Source organism: Morone saxatilis, unplaced genomic scaffold (assembly GCF_004916995.1).
Source record: "Morone saxatilis isolate NCDOM2014 unplaced genomic scaffold, NCSU_SB_2.0 Contig10, whole genome shotgun sequence".
NCBI lineage: Eukaryota > Metazoa > Chordata > Actinopteri > Moronidae > Morone > Morone saxatilis.
In genome coordinates, this window is record NW_023339652.1 from 6,168,508 (window position 1) to 6,188,652 (window position 20,145).

General features: G+C 40.1%; 4 protein-coding genes across 4 annotated transcripts; 3 read left to right on the forward strand and 1 right to left on the reverse strand.

Moving 5' to 3' along the window:
- Nucleotides 1–439: 439 nt before the first annotated feature.
- Nucleotides 440–6,378, forward strand: arfgap3 (ADP-ribosylation factor GTPase activating protein 3; the record flags this gene model as incomplete). The annotated part of the gene is given in 15 exon segments (XM_035673636.1): nt 440–558; nt 1,011–1,083; nt 1,192–1,323; nt 1,474–1,554; nt 1,667–1,760; nt 1,846–1,905; nt 1,996–2,042; nt 2,135–2,286; nt 2,421–2,552; nt 2,651–2,776; nt 3,057–3,209; nt 3,609–3,726; nt 4,285–4,372; nt 5,262–5,386; nt 5,473–6,378. Coding segments are annotated over 15 exon segments (1,518 nt in total), but the record flags the coding sequence as incomplete, so codon positions are not given.
- A 2,195-nt stretch (nt 6,379–8,573) lies between these two features.
- LOC118336941 (inhibitor of nuclear factor kappa-B kinase-interacting protein-like) lies at nt 8,574–10,877 on the forward strand (the record flags this gene model as incomplete). Its single annotated transcript, XM_035673716.1, is given in 3 exon segments — nt 8,574–9,043; nt 9,134–9,251; nt 10,026–10,877. Coding segments are annotated over 3 exon segments (1,173 nt in total), but the record flags the coding sequence as incomplete, so codon positions are not given.
- Nucleotides 10,878–11,052: 175 nt separating this feature from the next.
- Nucleotides 11,053–13,214, forward strand: LOC118342246 (inhibitor of nuclear factor kappa-B kinase-interacting protein-like). The gene is made up of 3 exons (XM_035680745.1): nt 11,053–11,070; nt 11,780–12,001; nt 12,648–13,214. Exons 1-3 carry the CDS (start codon nt 11,053–11,055, stop codon nt 13,212–13,214), a joined length of 807 nt encoding a protein of 268 aa, XP_035536638.1.
- A 1,387-nt stretch (nt 13,215–14,601) lies between these two features.
- On the reverse strand, nt 14,602–18,258 carry ckap4 (cytoskeleton associated protein 4). The gene is made up of 2 exons (XM_035673648.1): nt 17,794–18,258; nt 14,602–16,217 (listed from the first exon to the last, which is right to left on the reverse strand). Exons 1-2 carry the CDS (start codon nt 18,109–18,111, stop codon nt 15,003–15,005), a joined length of 1,533 nt encoding a protein of 510 aa, XP_035529541.1. The 5' UTR covers nt 18,112–18,258; the 3' UTR covers nt 14,602–15,002.
- Between the last annotated feature and the right edge of the window lie 1,887 nt (nt 18,259–20,145).

Consider the following 20,145-nt stretch of genomic DNA (forward strand, 5'->3'; position numbering starts at 1 on the left):
ATATATATATATATATTAGAAAATGTGTGAATGTAACCGAGACGCAACGTTAGCCAAGTGGTTGACAGCTGACATTGGCCGTGTTTGTTTATGCTCATAGTTTTCTGTGTGCTTTCAGCTTCTTCACGGTCCACTCGGTGAAAAAATACACAGACATTAGTGTTTACATCCTGAATTATACCCACAAAGGACGTGTGCTTTGCCGGGAAGAGTTAATTTTATTGCAACAGCTGTTAATGTTGCAGTCAACGTGCACTTCAGACCCTTGCACAGTTTTTAATCATACAAGCTTCCACGTCTCCTTTTATTGATCTTGAACTTATGATCTTCAGCTTCAGGCCTTTACTGTTTATTTAAGATGTCAATTTCCCCTTTTCTGTTTATATTTACATACATTTTAAGCATTTCCTGCTCCCTCTCTCTTTGTCTCCCTCCTCAGGTTTGCTTTGACTGCTCAGTTAAAAACCCCAGTTGGGCCAGCATCACCTATGGTGTATTCCTATGTATAGATTGCTCTGGGACACACAGGTCTCTTGGGGTGCACCTGTCTTTCATCAGGTAAGTCAGGAACTGTTTATATAGCACTTTTCAAAACAAAAGTTTGCAAGGTGCTTCACAATAAAAGCATTTAGCAGGAGATAATCAAACAGGTAGGATAGTAACACAAATATAGTTTAAAAAAAAAAAAAGTAATATCTGCAAATATAAGTGACTGTTTAGACTTTTTTTTCTCCAAAAGTGAGAGTTAAATTATTCCAGACGCTTTAAGAAAAATACACTTAAGCGTGTAGAGGCTGATAGATTGTACCTACACTTTTATTTTGTACTCCTAACACCTTTGGCAGCCAATGGAAAGAGGCCAGCACTGGAGTAATGTGATCCCTGTGCTTTGTCAGATGCCAGGGAGAGATTTATTTTGGAACAGGAGATGCGGTTTGTACCTGCCAAACCATTTTGTGACATAAAAACTCAAGGTTTGTTTAAAATCCTGACATTGTTGTGTTACACAGGTCCACCGAGCTGGATTTTAACTGGTCGTGGTATCAGCTGAGATGTATGCAAGTGGGAGGCAACGCCAGCGCGGTCAGTACCTGACGGCAGAATATAAGCTACAGATTGAAATCGGAGCGTTGTGTAACGCACACGATAACATGACTCTTCCTCTTATCTGTTCTGATATTCCCACGGCAGGTTGCATTTTTCAGTCAACATGGGTGCACAACCAGTGCTGCCAATGCCAAGTACAACAGCCGAGCTGCTCAGCTGTACAGGGAGAAGATAAAGACTTTAGCCACGCAAGCCACCAGAAGCCATGGCACTGAGGTAATGCAGACACTTGTAGGTTGCTCCACAGAGTAAAAAGGAAAAAAAAGAACTAAAACAAACATTGGCTCCCTGCGTAGTACCTCTTTTCTCATCACCCTTTGCATAAAATATAGCTGTGTCACTTTTTACCGCTCTTCTTCTGTACAGTTGTGGCTCGACAGTCAGGCTCCTCTCTCCCCAACGTCCCCCGAAGACAAGCAGGTGGATTTCTTCAGTCTGCATACACAGGTATAGGAGTGTGCTTTGTTTAGGTGGGATTTTAACCCATATCTGCTTGTTGGATACCTACACAGCAGCAGGGGGTAGTAATTTCACAGTGTGACTCTCTTTTAATGTACAGGCTCTTACTGAAAATATGAAAATGGACAAAATGAGTCTCAGCTCTTTCCCATCAGAGAAGACTTCAACTGAGGAAACAGAGGAAGACAAAAATGGTATATGAAGTCTTTAAAATAAAAACTAGTTGTATTTATCTCCACCATTTATGTGGCTCATACCATGTACATTAAACCTTTTCAGGTAATCTAGATGAGGGTCCTAGTGTGGAGATGCTGAGCGTTTCTCCAAAAGCAAATCCAGGTTGGTTTATATTCCTCATGTTTAGGAATTTCCCATTTATTTAAAGACCTTGAACTGTAGGAGATGTAACTTATCTGTCCTTCCCTACAGAGCCTTCCTCTCTTTTTAAGAAGAAGCCAGTTGCTGCCAAGAAAACAGTACGTACTCATTGCATCAGAAAAGCATTATCATGTATGTTTGCAGGCTGTGGATTCATAATGTGTTTTCAAAAAACTGTTTCTGCTTCTAGCTGGGCTCTAAGAAGGGCGGCCTCGGTGCTCAGAAGGTTAGCAGTAAGAGTTTCTCAGAGCTGGAGAGGAAGGCTCAAGCTGCCGACAAGCTCAGAGAGAGAGACGAGGGCACGAGTGCTGGAAAGAAGAATACTCAACAGGAGGAATCCATGTTCGTGTCTTGACTTTTATTAAGTTGTTTCTCTAATTTTTTGTGGTCAATAAATGTATTTTTTGTGTTTCTGTTAGCTGCAGTACTCTCTCTCTCTCTCTCTTTTTAAACTCACCTGCCTTCTTCCCTCTCAGCGCTCCATCCCTGCGACTGGCCTGTAAAGAGCTTGAGCAGCATAGGAAAATGGATGAGCAGAAAATGAAGGGATTAGAGGGGAATAAGAAAGAGCAAGCTGATAGACTGGGCATGGGTCTAGGCTTCAGGAGGTACGCAGATCAAGAGACAAACACTTTTGATCCTAGAGCCGATTGAAGAATTCATTCTAATGTCTCTTTATCGCTCCATTTTCTGCTCCTCTCTCTAGTGGAGTGTCTCACTCTGTGACATCGGACATGCACATGATCCAGCAGGAGAATCCACGTGGGACCAAGACCACCAAAGGACAACGGTTCACTGAGGACGACGACGATGAGGGGTCCTTCGGCTCTAGGTCAGATAATCATTATTTTTAAGTTCTGTTACAGGTATTATTAATACTATTATTGGTATGTTCACTTGTGCACAAAGAAAATTTTAAAAGCATGTTATTTAATTGTTTATGTTACATAGATGTATTATTTTGTGAATATATTGTGAGTTAATGTCAGTATTTTTACACTGCTTTGGCAGTACTGTGTTATAATTTAATTTGAACTAGTGAATTGAAAACATGTAAAGCTTTTAAAGGCATTTCTTCACCTGACATTATTCTGAACTACTCCTTTCTGTAGGAACTCCTCCCGGTTTGAGGATCAAATAGAAACCTCAGATATTTTCTCCTCTCGGTGGGACGATAAAGGTGACGGAGGGGGCTGGATGAAGGAGAGCAAGAAGCCAGAGCCGGACTTCTACTTGACCTCCAATATATCATCACTGGATGACAGGTAGCAGCATATTGTGTGTTTTAATGTAATGTACATCCTGTAACTCATGACTTTTAAAAACATACTGTTGTTGCTTGATACAGTTGGAATTTAACCCTTTTAACTTCTAGTTATCATTTATCAGGTTTTAGTGTATTCATATTGTGATCATGTGATTGGATCACAGTTTATCTTACGTTTTCGTTCAAATTTCTGTTGTTTAATGATTTCAGACAAAATTAAGTTTGGTTTTACACATGGAAAGAGTTTATATTATGTGCTTAGGTGTTAGAATGTAGGATGATAGAAAAACACAAATAAATGTCAGGTTTGCTTTCTAATTAGGGCTAAACTAAAGTCTTAGCTAAATGTTTTATTATATCACAATTATTTTCACTTGTAATCATTGTTTGCTATCAGGCCCACATCCAGAAGAAAACCAGAACCAGTGTCAGACACGGGAGAAGCTCGGGTAAAGTTTGGAGACGTGAAAGCAATCTCTTCTGACATGTACTTTGGAAAACAGGACAACTCTGAGGTACACAACGACAACACGCAGAACCACATGTGTTCTATACTGTATGTATTGTGTTGTACATGATCAGAGTTGACTGTAGTTTTTATTGTAGATTGTCAATATAGCTTTTCACATGCATATAAGTCACAGTACACATTATCTAATCATGGATTGTGAAACCAGTGCTAATAGTGATTGTAGAGAACTATAGTTTCATTTAAACTTCAAAACAGGTAGTTTAGACTGTTTGTAGTTGTTGATATTTTAAGAACTGTTTTTTTCAACCTGGATTTTATTTTGGCTGCAGGCTGCAATATTTCACTTCATACTGGACTAAATTCAAAACTCCCTATCAGTCACTTTGACACAAACACATGGGGAAATATGGTCTAGGTTGAAAAATACCAAAGTTAGCCTTTAACTTTTGGACTTGAACTGAAACAAACAAGTGTAAATCCTACCTAAACCTCAGCGTCCATGAGCGGGTGTCTGAAGGGTTTGCGAGGATTATTGATATTGATATGATGTATCAGTTTAAATTGTTTTAAAATATGTCTCTATGTCTATGTTTTTTTTTAGTACGAGGCCAGAACACAACTGGAAAGATTTGCTGGGAGCGCTTCCATAAGTTCAGCAGACCTTTTTGATGATCCAAAGAAACAGACTGGTAAGAGACAACAGCACCATCGTCTCCCTTACAAACACAATTCCATGTATAATTTTGCTTACCAGATACATTTGTGTATATAAATAAATGTATGTTTAATCACTAAAAGACACATTGAGCCTCATGCATGAATTTTTCACTGCACAAAATCTCTTGTTTCATCTTGATGAATGCCACTTTTTTATGAGGATTTGATCATTTGTTGGCAAAAAGACCAAAGACGTGACATTACAGCAGTTCTGTCTGTGACAGAAATAATGAAGCAGTAATTGGACATGAAGTCGGATACTAAATAAAACCCAATAAGATCATGACTTGGATGGGACAGGAGAATATTAGCCTGTACTGTGTCTCATGTCGGGTTCCTGCCAACGACTACTATTGAAATGTAGTTTCACATTGCACAAGTACAGTTTAGTTTTAGTTATACTCTCAATATTCTGCACACCATACTGCATGTAGTGTATTTTTTCATTATAGTGTTTTCTATTATATATTTATAATATTGTCTTATCTTAATGCATAACTTGTCAAAATATGCCACTAAATTCTTAAAAATAAACCAAAAGGTTGAACCTCTCAGTAAATTTCCAAGCCACGATGATGATATTGTGAACAGAGTATTTATTTATTTATTTATGGATTTCAACTTTTTATTTATATTTTAGTTGAATTCCATCACATTTAAACTCCAATTTAAGGCATTATACTAGTTCTTAGGTGTTAGAAGCAGAGTACAGTGAATTATCCACCAAAGAGAAAATTCTAAAGACAACAAATTCTCTCAAATCACTCGTATGTGCCACCTAATAACAAATATGTTTGTTGAAGCTTGTTGTTCTCTGTCTGTCTGCTTGACTCTGTTTGTTTGTCTTTCTTATGCACACAGTGAGTTCCTACCGTCTGTCCAACGTGCTACCTAGTGCTCCCGACATGTCACAGCTCAAACTGGGAGTGCGCTCAGTCGCGGGGAGGCTCTCCGTCATGGCCAGCGGCGTAGTTAACTCAATTCAGGTTAGTCTGCACTTGAATTAAGCTCATATAAATGTCTTGTCTGATAAATATAAAATTCTAATAATGTATTTTTGTTTTTTTTCTAGGATCACTACAGTTCCTGAGTCACGGTGCGCTTCCTTTTGGATTCAGCGGCCTTATAGTCGTCCTCTGTGTAATGGAGTCAGATAAGTTTCCCAGTGAGTGGAGGTCACTCATCTGGGGTGTGAAAGAAGGAGAAAGATTGATCCGTGCTCTGTGACAGCATCATAATTTGCCCCCAAATAACCCTGTATACATCTATATCTAGTTTTTTATTAGATCCTGTATATACAGCAGTCGTTAGAAATCAAGGTGACCGAAGCACAATATTTTAGTGGAATTATGTTCCTCTGCAGGCATCTTGAAGGGAGATCTACAAGTATAGTTCAGATATGAAGAAGATTTAGTTTGCAGTTTAATACTTTTTTGCTTTGCGATGTTGGGGTTTATATATTTTGGAAGGTTGCTGTTTTTTTTGTGAAGGAGGGATTTGCTTTTTGATTCCTTTAGTTGATGAGAAAAAAAAAATGTAAGCAGAGGAGGTCAATTCAGTTTTTAATTGGTTAACATACTTTCACTCATCATATGCACTCTGTAGTGTCATATTGTGCTTTTTTTTTGCACATTCCCACAGGTTTAAAAGTGTCCTTTCTGTCCCCAAGTGCACTTAATGTTTGCTTTTCCACACATAGGACCAAAACCTGATAAAGAGGCCTTGGGGAACCAGATATATATTTCTTTATTGTGCTTATTATCTGTTATATAAATTGGAATAGGCCTCTTTAGCACATAAGCTTCATTATATTGAAGACAGTTGTTTTTCTAATTTTTTTGGGTCTTGCATTTGTAGTCAAAAAATGACAAGATGGCATAAAAGCCGAAGCAGTTATTACAAAGCAAGTTCAAAGGACACATTTTGAGAAGATGGATACCACTCTCATGTGCCCTTTCAGTACAAAGCTGTAGCCGGCGGCCAGGTAGCTTAGCTTAGCATAAAGACTGGAAACAGGGCAAACCGCGCCAGCCTAGCCTAGACAAAGAGACAGACAAAAGACAGAAGAGCTGAAAAACTTTTGGCTTTTGTATGAATTGTGTGGAACAGAGCCCAAGAGCTTAGTTGTCTTCCCCCTGTTTATCCAGTCTTTTTAATGCTAAGCTAAGCTAATCGCCTGCTGGCTGTAACTTCATATTTAACAGACAGATGTGAGAGTGGAGATCTGTCTTCTCATCTAAGCCTATTCCTTTAAAGAAGTAGAAAAGCAATCAACTTAATGGCACTAGAATGACCCTGCTTGATGTAGGCCAGTTGCACTATGTGTTATATTCTGTTTCCTTTTCCTCAGTCCAGTTGTTTGGACTTTTAAGACATTGTAATCAAGATTATGGTCAACGGTGTAGATTTATTGAATTCGGAGGGGTTCCTTTTTGATGATGATTTGGTTTGAATTTTGTAGCAGCTTTTTTTTTTGGTTGGAGTTTGTGTTTAATATTCTGTGTTGACTTTCTACGTCGCCCCCTTTGGTATTTAATTTCAAAGTTTTGCATTTAAGACTCTAAAAGGCTCGGATTTGATGATGCGGTGGGACCTCTTCGTAGCTTTCAGGCCCCACTGTACAGCAACACGTCCACTTAAAATACGAATGCAAACAATCCCTTTAAAGCCTTCAATGCTGTTATTTTTTTTGTTGCTGTACCATACTGCCAAGGTCCAGGTCTTTAATTGTGACAAATATAACCGAGCTAGGGGGAACAGGTAGCACTACAGGTGGTGCTATAGTGCGATTTGACATTTAAAAGCAATACAAAAGCAGCTTGATATCCGTTCATGGCTCATGGTTTGGGATGACTACAGTATGGCCTGTGCTTTAGCTTTTAGATGAAGTTTCGCCTTGACGCTTCGGATATTTGTATATCTATATTGTGTGGAGTTAAGGGACTGATCAGGAACAGAATGGTTATATTAATGAGCAATGTCTGTACTGTTTATGCCTCTCAGGAGTTGTTAAATATGAAACACTAAAAGAGAGCAAAGTGACAGTTGTAGATCCGTCAGTGACCAAATATTTGTTTACTCCATCACTCTATGCCTTAGTCCAAAGATCTCTCATTAACTCGCCCTCGTAATATTGTGGAGTCATCTAGTTACCCTTTTTTTTTTCTTTTGCACATAATTTGTTAGAAATTGCACGTGGCAGCTTTTTGCTTGAATGTACTGTATTGCAGTTGAACCTTTGCCTCTTTAAGTTGACGATGCGTCCGTCCATGTTAGACTTTTTTTTGTATTTTTGTTGATCTTTGTAAGATTGTTTGTGTCTAATGCTGTTGAATATTATTAATTCTTACATGAAAGAACAGTAGCTTGTGTGTAAGTTGCATGGCCCTAGTTAGTCGACACATCATGAACCCAAGATGACTGGAAAGCAACCATTAAATAATACAGTATACACAATACAATGTTGTATAGGGCTTTGAATTACCATTTATAGAACCCTACTGATAATCAAGTTTTGACATATTTTGACACTCAAAATGTAAGATTTTTGAAAACATGCCAAATAAATGGCTTGTGCTGCACAGAAATGTGTTTTTGTTTGATTGATTTTGTTTGTAAGGAAAAAGTGTCCATTGCAGTTTCACAGAGTGCAAGTTGATGTCTTCAAATGTACTGTCTTTTCTCTACCAAGGAAAACTTAAATATATTCAGTTTACATTGTTGTACAACAGAGAAAAACAGTGAATCCTCACACTTGAGAAGCTGAAATCAGATGTGTGATATGTTTTGTTTAATAAATGGCTTAAAAAATCAATTAATTATAAGAATTGTTGCTGATTAATTTTATGTCTATCACATAATTAATTAATAGATTATTAATTGTTTCAACTGTATTGGAAAGACATTAATCCATGTTTAGCCACCTTCAGGACAAACGCTGCAGCTGGCAGCCGCTTACGTGGCTGGCTGAGGCGTTTATGGTGCTTCCGGCGCTGTCGGAATTACTAGGGTTAAGATTGGGGCTAACGATTTAACAAATTGGTAAACGCAAAAGAAAATTAATATTTTATGTCAAACAGATTGTGCCACTTGAGACATAAGATAAAATATTCATCCAACAGTTTGTTATAGTTACTGTTTTGGTGTTTTTAACTGTTAAGCTTCAAGTGTTCGTGCTTACGAGGAGCACATGAAGGCGTCATTTTTCCAAGGAACTGGGTAAAGCAGAAGGATCGTCATAGCGGTAAAAAACGCAAAGGCCAGACTTTAATTATACTTTTTTATGTTACTATAGTGTCCTACATTATGTATTTATCTGTGAAAGACGTGTTTTATTTTACTCTGCAACTCAACGAATAGCTGGTTGGACTTTTTGTTGTTGCTGTTAGGCCTGTTGAATTCCTTCACAGTAAAAAAGCGACCCAGTTTGCTAAAAGAAAAATGCCTACTGAATTAAAGCAGAGGAAGAAGTCACAGAAACACAGTGATGAAAGTGAAACGTCGGCTGCTAATGGGAAAGATGGAGCTCAGAAAGAGAAGACAGAAGCTGGAAACAGCGCAGGAGCGAATAAAACGTCTCCGAGTTTGGACATTAAAAGTATTCTGTGTTTATTATCGCTGGCAGCATGCGGGGCTCTGAGCTGGTAAGTTAAACCTGATATATTTTCATTTTATTAAAGAGTTTTTGTCTAATGGTTCCTCACTTAAAGTGTCTATGTGTTTCTGGGTTTCAGGATGGTGCTGCAGCAGAATGAGAGGTTTTCCCAAATTGAAGAAAAGTACAAGTTTTTACACGGAAGGACTTCAAGTCTGTTCGACATGGAGGAAGAAGTCTTAAAGGTTTCTAAGAAGGTACGTTTGGTTTACAGTGGCACAGCTGCCTTCAGTGATTCAGCGACTTTAAAGGGTAAATTCACCCAAATTACAGAAGGTTAAATAAACTGCTGTGTTATTTGTTAGTTAGTTAACAGTCACACATTTAGTTCTTAGAGACCTGAGCAAGTAAAACCCAAACCATCTGTGTAGGTAAATGCCATTTAAGGAGGTAAACGATAAAATAAATGGGGTTTATTTGTGTAATTTGGATGAAATGATGCTTTAAGTTTGTGGGATAACAAGAATCCTTGGCTTGTTTTTATTCTTAGCTCTAAAGTTGGAATAACAAGTAGATTTAACAGTATTTTAGTAGTATTTTTATTGGATTTAGTAAAGAAGATATGTGGTACCCAACTGTGAACTGTATTTTTGCTATGTTTTTTTCTTATATGTTTGCTTTTCTTGTGAAATTCTTAATAGTTTGACCTTTTCACCCCCCATACACACATTAAATGGAACAACCTGGGAAGGGTTAGGGTCTTTAACTGTAATGAGCTGCTGTCTGACATTATATAAAACCCTCAGCATGCTACATTTAATTTGTTCTTTGAAATCTTAAGAAACTGAGCATAAATAAATCTCTAGTTTTCACATTTATGAGCACAAAACATTACTTTCTCTCTTCTGTAGTTCACTCCTGTTGTGTCCAGTGCTTCCTGTATGCATGCACTTTGTGTCTGTGATATATGAATACTGAGGACCGTAGAGCTCCCACAGAAACAGCCCTCCTGTTTTGTGTTGCGGCTGCAGCTTGCCGCCTCTGAGGATGACCTACAGGATGTGCTCTCCACCATCTCCTTGGCAACGCGACTCCAGCGGGACATCTCCACCCTCCACGCCGCTGTCATGGAGATGCAGGCCGACGAGAACTCCGCCTCCCGTGATCTGCAGACGGTCAACGCCCACTTCCTCAATGTGACAGAGACGTGGCAGGAGCGCCTGGCCGCCATCACCTCTGACCTCGCTGCCCTCAAGGCCGAGTCACGGGAAGCTCACACCGGAGCCACGGAGCGGGTGAACGAGGCCGAGCGGAGGGCCCGGGTGCTGACGGAGAGGTTGGAGGAGCTGGAGGACAGCACGAAGAGGAACGCCCGAGCCATGGAGCGCGCAGAGGAAGACGACGCCAAGCGAGCGCAGGGTCAGCTGGACTGGAACACAAAGCAGATCCACTACCTGGAGGAGCAGATGAGCAGCCTGAGCAAGAGCAAGGCTGAGCTCAGCACTCAGCTCCAAGAGCACATCCCCCGGGCGCAGGAGTGCGAAGAGTATTTGCCCCAGGTAGAGGAGGCGGTGCGCTCCATCCTGAGGCTCGGGGGTGATCTGAGCGGGGCGGAGAAACGTCTGGAAGAGGTGACCTTACAGGTGTTTGGCACCGAGGACAGCATGCTGAAAGCGCTCAGTGAAATCCTTGAGATGAGACAGGAGCTGGACAACCTGCAGGCTCAAAACAGCATCCTCAAGATGAAGAATGAGTTGTCGGTGGTGAAAGAGGCGGTCCGTGAACTCACCATGGTGCTGAGGGAAAACACGGTGGACAGTCTAAAGGTCTCCGACACTCTGGAGGACGAGGGATGGAGAGAGGAGGAAGAGGAGGAGTGGGAAAAAGATGAGACAGCTCAACCTCTCTATGATGACTTCACTGAGTGAGGGCAACGATTTGAGTGAAAAGGAGTCTTACTATTTGCTGTAAAAGTTCAATACTATTATTTTCAATATGTGTACCTCAGTTTAACGTCAGAACATTGTGACTATCGTTGCATAAAAGTTAGTTAGATACATGCACTGTGTTACACAAGTACAACCAAGAATGTATTTGAATGTTTGTTTAATGTGGAGTTACACGTTTAAGTTTCTTTGTATCGTTGTATGTTGTTTAGAAAACATTCCCCATTACTCTTAAGACAGCCATTTGCACTGATACAGTTATATATCAAAATCTAACTGCATCAATGAACTTTCCAGATGTAACTACCTTAGAGCTGAAACAATCAGTCGATTAATCAAGGTGATTGTCAAAAGTAAAAAAAAATGTTCCAGTTCTGAATTCTTGCACATTTGTTTTTTCTTTCTTATTCAAGCTGAATATTTTATTGTGTATTTGAAAGAAAGAAAAAAAGACAAGCACTTTGAATTCATCACCTTGTGTGTTAAGACAATATGATTTCTTCAAAACAATGAATTAGTTAATCAAGAAAATTGCAGCCCAAAGCTACTTCTCTGTCAGTGTTACTATAGATTTAGAGCAGAAAGATGAAGATGGATAATAAAAGTTAATGTTTTTGATGACTGTTACATTTCACCTGTTGAAAGAATAACCAATCACTGAACTTATTTAATAAAGTCACCTTCTTTATAAGGTCTTATTTCTATAAATTAGTCTTGTTCTCGTATTTAATCCTCTTGTGTGCTTAAAGGTAAATAACCTGAAATATAACTGCTTCTGAACACACACAAACATATAGCGGTTGTCTCTATCAATCCATGTACTGTATGTCCCGTTTCAGTGCGAGAGCGTCCAGCCGATGCTGGAGAGTCTCGGGGGTCAGCGGGGGGCTCTGAAGCCCCGGCTGGAGGGTTTTGAGCAGGACGTGAGCCAGCTGAAGGAGTGGGCCTCTGGGCTGACTGAGAAACGAGTTCAGCTTCAGAGCAGCCTGACCGCACTGAGAGGCGCCGTGGGGCAGATTGAAGAGCGCACCTCAGCGATCACAAAAGACTTTTCCAACAAGGTATGTCATATTGGTTTTGTTTTATCAGTAGGAACCATTTTACTGTTTCTAGTGAGAAGGTGTAGGGAGTGCCACCTGTGAGTCCAGATGCAGGGAATAATATTCAACCACGGGCACAAAGGGCTGCAACTAGTGTTATTTCCATTGATTAATCTTTCTTTTTTAGCCACAAGGTGACCTCTTTAAATGTCTTGTTTTGTACTACCAGCAGTCCAAAATCCAAAGGTATTTAGTTTACTGTGACATACAACACACAAAAGCTCCAAAATATTTGAGATGCTACCACCAACAAATGTGTCACGTCTGCTTAAAATATTTAAATGATTATTTGATTATTAAAATAGTTTAAGATTCATTTTCTGTCGATCAATTAACCATTGCAGCTCTACCAAAAAAAAAAAAATACATATATACTTGAGGGTAAATGAGGAATTTAAATATCCAGATTTCTCTGAACTGAATGCATGTTTGCTGCTGTTCAGTTGACATAGAAGATTTACTGTCTAACATCAGAATTTAATCAAAACAAGTATATTAAATCTAGGGATTCAAATTAAAAAAACATATTTTATTGTTGTAAACCTCCTCTGAGAAAGATTTTCAAAAAGTGCCTCTCATCCTCTGTTCTTCTGTATTCCCCCTGTAGGTGGCATCAGTGAGGACAGACGTGCGCAGGATGGGCGGCCTGCAGTCTGAGCTGGAGTCTCTGCTGACTCAGGTGGGGGAGCTGGAGGACAAGACCACTCAGGTCGAGCACAGCATGGTCAAACGCATCGCAGACGTGCTGGCCAGCAGCATCGACCGAGTGACAGACCTCCGCGCTGCGTCCGAACGCAACAGTCAGGCCATAGAGAAGCTCCGCAGACGCGTCCCTGAACTCACCACCGCTGACAAACAGATCTCTGAGCGCTTGAGGGAGCTGGAGAGCGGCAGAGCTCGTCTGATAAGAACAGTGACCTTCGCTGGTGACCTTAAACCAAAAGTGTCTGCCATTAAGAGGGACTTTAGTGCGTTTGAGCCTCAGCTGTCAGACCTGATTGTGCGGATAGGAAGACTGGCAGATGATCTTACTAAGAGAGAGCAGGAGATTGCCGAGCTTAGACAGACACTGGCCAACCTCACTGCAGTAGAGGGAGATTTAAGTGTTACGACTAAACAGGTTAATGAAATAGCTGATATATCTGATATTGGAGACGTGCACAGACCAACATGAGCAAACACGCTTCGACAACCCTCAGACGAGTGGAGCTCAAGGTTTTATCTTTTGGCTTGCATCTGGTCAACTGTCATACTACTGCTTGAAATAAACCTTTTTACAAACAAATGAATCAAACTTTGTTAACCGAACTCTGATAGTCTGAAACAGCCTTAAGGCACAAACTTGGTAACCCTTAAGAAGTATGAGTGTAAACAACCTGACAGCCGGTTTGTCAGCATTTCTGAAAGTTGCACCATGAAGTTGACTCATGACAGTGATTGTTTCCTTTGTGACCTGGCTGAGATTTAACTGGTTTATTGATTTGCCATCATGATTGATTCCGATGCCACATTTTGATCTGATTCCACACAGTTACTTTATTATCTTGGGTTTTTATATTAGGTTTTTTCATGTGTGGTGTTTTTAAAAGGGTGTGGAAAAGTGGAGGAGATGTAGACAAATGTAATATTTCTGGATTAATATGGTCATTTTTGGTATGAAATATTGGCTGAAGGGAATAGTTCAAGAAATAAATATATAATTGCTCTCTCGCAGAGAGTTACAGACACCACTTTAATGCGTTTATGACAAATTTGAAGCTGCAGCCAGAAGACTGGAAAAAGGGGGTAACAGCTAGTGCAGTTACTTGGTTATAGCTGACACAGTCTCCAATGTCTTTGACATTTGAATTTGAAAACAAATTTGTTTGAGAGGAAAATCTTAGAGCTAGGTCACAGAAAACGTGACATCCAACTCCACATCATTTTTAGGCATCACATCAAGTCCCAAGTTTGGGTACATGTAAATCAGCTTTTTGCTTTTTAAGCATATGCATGCTCACTGGTTAAGGCGAGACTTGAAATTCTAGTTAGTTTTCAAAACTATGTTGTAAGAGTATTTCCTTGAAGTGTACTGGTGAAGAGGCCTCAAACTGCAGAGTCAGGCGTTCAACAAAGAAGCACATTTCCACAGAACACCTGGAAGAGAGTCAAACCTGAATATCCAAAGAGAAATTAAATGTTGCTGTCACTGCTGTGTGCAGATTAAAGAGCTCAGCATGTGGTATTCAGTCTTCAGGCAGTGCAGAACCACGGGAAGGTTTTACATGTATGTCTTGTCACAATATAATGTGGTACTGCTTAATGAGTTGAACTTTACGTGAGAGGTGTATTCAGTAAATTCAGAATTGTATGGTATTCTTGAGGAAAAATATGAATTATGCAATTGAAAATTGGGTTTTAATGTGATTTTAGCAGCCCTTTGGGTATATCACGCCTATCAATGAGTGTACGATTTCAAACCCACCCATAAAATCAATGTATAACCCATGATGTAACAGTAAAGGCAGCTAAAGAAAAAGCAATAAATCATGACTTCACACCAAGAAATAATTATTCACAGCTTTAGGTCAAGAGTTTTTATTCTTGTAAAAAAAACAAAAAAAAAAACATAGTGAGTAAACAAAGGAGTGCTCAAAAAGAGCTTATTATTGCATTTGGTTGGTTTTAAAAAAAAACAAAACAGCATTTTAAAATTAAAACAACAAACAAACAAAAAACTACAGTGCAGAAAGAGTTTGGATTTGAATTCACAGATCAGCAGTCCACCTCTGCTCCCTCTCTCCTGACCAGTTTTCCTCACATTGGCTACTTATCTACTAAAATGTGCAACATTGTGACATAAACCATCAAGTTTGGGAAACAATTCTTCATGAAAACAGGAAAGGAGCGTTATGGTCACCCACTGGGAATCATTCTTGTCCATGTTTTGGTCTCCTGATGTCAAATTGCTAACTCAAAATCCCTAATTTTTCTCGTCGTCACTGGCTTTGGATAAGCCCTCCAGTGTCCGTGTGGTCTCCTGCAGGGCTTCCTGAAGAGTAGCAATCGCCTGATCGTGGCCTTCAAGCTTGGCTGCTTTGGCTTCCAGGCCACCCAGCATGCTTCTTAAGGTCTCCAGCTGCTCTGGCTTCACGCTGTCGCTGCCCTCCACAGCGATGAGCCTCTCCTCCAAGCCGTTCACCTGCTGACCCAGGCTGGAGTCCGTTGAAGTTAGCTGGGTCTGGGCGTCACTCAGGGTGGCCATGTTGGACTGGAGTTCCCCCAAACTGCTTTTCAGTGCCTCCATCTCCTCCGCCAAGCCAGTTTTGACTTTCTCCACAGCCTGCCCCTGTGCGACTAGGGTGCTTTCATGGGTGTCGTACTTGGTGAGTAGTGACTCCACTTTGGTGGTGATGTCTGATACTGATGCCGACAGTGAATCTCCACTCTCCTCTGAGGCTTTAACTCTTGCTTCCAGTTCCTCTGATTGTTTCTTGACCTGAGCAGCTGCTTCATTCAGCTGCTTCTCCACATTACGAACAGCATCAACCGCCTCCTCCACGCTGCTCTCCAGTGTCACACTTTTGTCTGTCAGAGCCTGGACGCTGGCCTCTGTTGCAGACAGTGACTGCCTCAGACTCCCGACGGTCTCTTGCACTACTGACCTCACTGTTTCAATTTCCTGAGAGATCGAGGCCACTTCCTGGTTACGAGTCTGGAGCTCTGATCTCACGGCGCTGATATGCCCCATTAGTGAGTCGGCTGAGGCATCAGCAGCCAGTTTGGCTGTTTTGATTTCAGCTACAGTATCAACAATGGCAGAGAGCTCCTGTTTGATGAGAGCAGGGTCTTCAATGTCACCCAGGCGGGCCTTGAGATCAGCCAGCTGGCTCTGCGACTCTCCCTGGGCTTCGGTGAACTCCGCTACGCTGGCCTTGATGGACTGACTCACCTCAGCCAGACGCTCCTCTACAGTCTGCTCCAGAGAAGAGAAGTCCCTCTCTCGGGCCTCCTTCACCTCTTTGATGCCCTCTGAAAGGTCCCTGAGTAGATCGTTCTGGAGCTTCTGAAGGGCCTCCTCCACCCTCCTCGTCTCCACCTCGCCCCTCTTCATCCGGCTGATGGCCCCCTCCAGCTCCACCCGTGTGATGCCCAGTGAAGACTCCAGGCCATCCACAACACTCCTCAGAGACTCCACCTGCGCAACAAGAACCACATTCAGCATCTTCAGTGCATTTTCATCCCTTTTACAATATGATTGAACATATGTACACTGTAATGCACTCCAATACAATGACTGCTGTGAAAATGATGTATCTCTAAAATTTTATTGATACAAATACCATTATCGATTCTGTTTATTGGTCCGATTCATTGTCAATTTGGTGGCACACGATACTAGGAGGAGCTAAGAAACACAGCCCTGTTTTCAGCTTTGAGGCAGATGATAAAGTGGGTTTTTACATATATATTTTAAATTAGAAAAGCAGGAAAATTCTATTGTTTATCTTAAATATTTAAAAATAACCCAATTTGGAGATACATTGATTTAATTAGACAGTTCCAGTTTAACAGTTCTGAACAAACGTGCAACCAAACCCTCAATTTTGCAAATATTTATCACAAAGCTCCACTTAAACATTTTCCTGACGTTTCAATCAACAGAGACACATCTGTTCACTGATGAAGACCATGCAATGTCGTTGAAAGCTGAGGAAAATTCTTGAAAGTGGGTTAACTCATGTAAATTTTGTAAAAGTCCTATAGCTGTTATTCCTAAGGTCAAGAGGACTTAAGAACTTTGATAGTCGTTACCTCAATTAAGCAATTTGATCTTTGGACTTTCAAATATTACACAAAAATATTTTGCATATTAATAAAGTTTTTGGTAAAATGCTTAAAATTTAGATGAGCATGGAAGTTATTTTTTTACCTTTAGAATAGGGTACATGTATTTAAAAAGGGAACTAATGCAGTGAAAAATAGAGAAATATGGCTTTATTTAAAGTAAATAACTTACTTAAAGGATGGTGCAGGTAATATATAAATCATCGTCCCTCAGTATTGGTAATATAAGTACTATTTTAGAGGTCAGCTCCCACCCAAAGTACCACAAACAGGTTGCACCTGGACATTTGCATGAATAGAGTTATGTCACACAACTGAAGACCGGTTGAATACACAGTGTACTATACATTCAGGTAAAAACCAATACAGGTATGAGGAAAGAATGAATGAATGGCATTTATTAACAGTTAATGTAAGTATTTAATATTTGTATTCCTTGGAAAGAGATTGATGATCAGATATGACCACTTATGTGTCAATTTAAACAAAGGCAGGGGGTTTCTTTTACTTGCTAGAGACAATGTGAGCTCATCCTTATCTGCTCTGTGCAGCTTAATCTGTTGTTCTCACACAAAAGAAAGCATTCAAAATAGAAAAATAATGCAGAAAGGATTTATTTTCACCAGGTCTGAAACTTTTATTTTCTACTTAATAGGACTTAGGTGAAAATGAAAAGGTAGAATGAGTTCACCAAATCCATCACTGTGGTTGACCAGAACATACCCAACCCCCAACAGAACATACAGTACAAACAAATAGGCCTTATGGACAGTTATGTAATTGTACACAGAGTTATCTCCAACAAAAACAATCATATGCATCCCCTATGTGTGTTTTGGATTTCACTGGAAGTTGTGAAAAAGTTTGGGAACTCCTGCTAGTGTAATTCACCCTTCTTCTCCCCCCCATTGATACTTTCTTCCTACCTGTTGAACGACGCTCTCCATTTTCCTGCCCAGCTCTGCGTTTTGCTTTGCGCTCTCCTCATGCCTGGCGTTCGTCTGCTGGATTTCCTCCACCACTTGCTGCAGATAAAAAGCACCAAACCCTGCAGCGCCTAGTAACGCAATATAAAAAACTGTAGTCGCAACAAGCCCGAGGCAGCTCCCTGACCGTGGCCCCTGGGGTCCCGCACCACTCACACCGTTACTGGTGCTCTTTGGGCTTTTCTTGGACGCATCCTCTTGGCTGGATGCGGCGCTCTTCTCACTCGAGCTGTTCTTCTGTCGGTTTTTCGCAGTCATCCTCAGTGTGGGAGCTCGCTGAGATTATGTATGTGTGTGTGAGATGTGAGGGAGTGAGTGCTGCTGGTTTTTGCAGTCGTGGATGGAGAGTGTTTCCAGTCCAGGCCCACTGACTGGACCAGCAGCGTATCAGTGAGCGCGTCGTGTCTTTCCACGGGGCTTTTTTTTTTGCGTTGAGGTATGCGGATGGGGGCTGTCCCATGTTCAGCTCCAGGCTTTGTATGGGTCCAGTTTAATGACACAAAACAGCAGGAAATAATTAATGATTTCTACTACTCTTACACTTCGGTGATCGTGCACTATTTCTACATCAGAAACCAGCCATCATATTTGTTTGGAAGTCTCTGGGTATGTTTGCGCAGAAGCATCTCTCTGATGCAACAGCAGAGCAGTGATGTTTCCCCAAAAAGGTTTAGGGTTTTATGGTGGTTTATGCAACTTCTGTGAGTATTCAAATGTCTGTTTCGAAATGAGCATCAGGTTCATTTATATCTTTAAGTAACTTAAAGTGGAGAAAATGAAAGGATGCACCACTTTTGGACAAAACGTTGAACCAAACGGTCCATAATTAACATCTAAATGTCCATCTGTGTGTTTCTGACTTAGACAAACCTCTTTTATACCCTCCTCGTTATATAACACACGTTCATAACTGCACGTTGTAATTCTTGATGCAACACTGATGCAAACTTTCTGCAAGCGGTTTATACCGGAGCCGAGCAGTTGTTGCAGGGAGGGGCTGTTTCTTCCCTCCAGCTCGCTCCTCCTTTCATACGTGGCATACTGCTGTTAAATCCCCTGGTTACATCTCTCCACAGAGAGACACTTCAACTGCACTCACAGTTTCCACACAAAAGAATAAGTCCATTTTACTTCTTTAGAAAAATGTGAATCAATATTTTGTTTACGGCCCTTGAATTGTAAATTAAATTAATACATTTTGTTTGTTTGTTTTCTTCAGTTAGGTCTTATTATTATATCACTAATTGCATTGTCATAATATTCAATAATGTTTCCGTGCGGCTTTTTAATGTCCTTATGTGCATTTATTCTCTAATTTTAGAGAATATTAGAAAAATAGTTATTTTTCCACTTATTATGCTTAATTTTGCTATTTTGCCAAATAATAACCCAGAAGGCTACCTGCCATCCACAAACATATGAATGTAAAAACCCTTACTTGGCATTTTGAACATAGGATGAAAGGAAAGGGAGCAAAGCATGTTTACATCCTCGGTTTAAACGCTAGATGTCACTAAAAGAGAATTTATATAGTCTGAGCAAACACTGACAATAACCCCCTGAAGCCAACTCAAACAATGCAGCATACACACGTATGCAATGTCAAACGATTATTCTTAAACCATAAATACATGTAAAGAACCTGTAAATGATTTATATTAAATCATTACAGCGTCTTCCTGTAATAGGCAGATCGTTACTGAGTTATTAGCAGAGTTAACTTTGTAAACGACTTTGTGTTTAAGATCAACAAAGAAACCAGAACAGTCAAAGTGTAAAGGCTTTTAAAAACTTTATTTCCAAAAAAAAGCGTGTTTGCTCGAGGTAGTAGACAAATACATTGAAAGTAGAGTACAAATAGATAAGTTGTGCAGTATTTCAGTATATCCAGGTATAAGTTTAGGAAAGATGTGAAGACTTTAAAGTTGGGTTTTTGTTTTGCACATTTTCTGGAGTGTAAATGTATCTTTGCTAATAAAGGAATAAGATTAATAACATCTATTTTATCCACAGACATTTCATTTCATTAATGCAACTGCCAAATTTGAGTCGAGTATCTAATTTTTTTAATCAAAAAAAGCCAATTTAAGTCAGTTTGTCAAGTTCATACCAAAAGGGTTGACTAAAGGCACAGTTTTTAAAATAGGTAAGTTACAAATTCAGCCGTGTTGTGATAGAAATAACAAAACAATAACTCAATCAACAGGATAAAATCTACAATATTTCCCATACCTTACGTGAAACTAAAACCTACTACTACTACTACTGTATATTTTTTTTATATTTCTTACA

What these genes read in the sequence shown, in the direction of transcription:
- LOC118342246 (XM_035680745.1), top strand. An exon ending in CAAAAGACTTTTCCAACAAG is followed by an intron (nt 12,002 to 12,647) that starts GTATGTCATATT and finishes TTCCCCCTGTAG; the next exon opens with GTGGCATCAGTGAGGACAGA.
- ckap4 (XM_035673648.1), bottom strand. Translation starts at nt 18,111, where the DNA reads ATGACTGCGAAAAACCGACAGAAGAACAGCTCGAGTGAGAAGAGCGCC. An exon ending in TGGAGAGCGTCGTTCAACAG is followed by an intron (nt 16,218 to 17,793) that starts GTAGGAAGAAAG and finishes CTTGTTGCGCAG; the next exon opens with GTGGAGTCTCTGAGGAGTGT.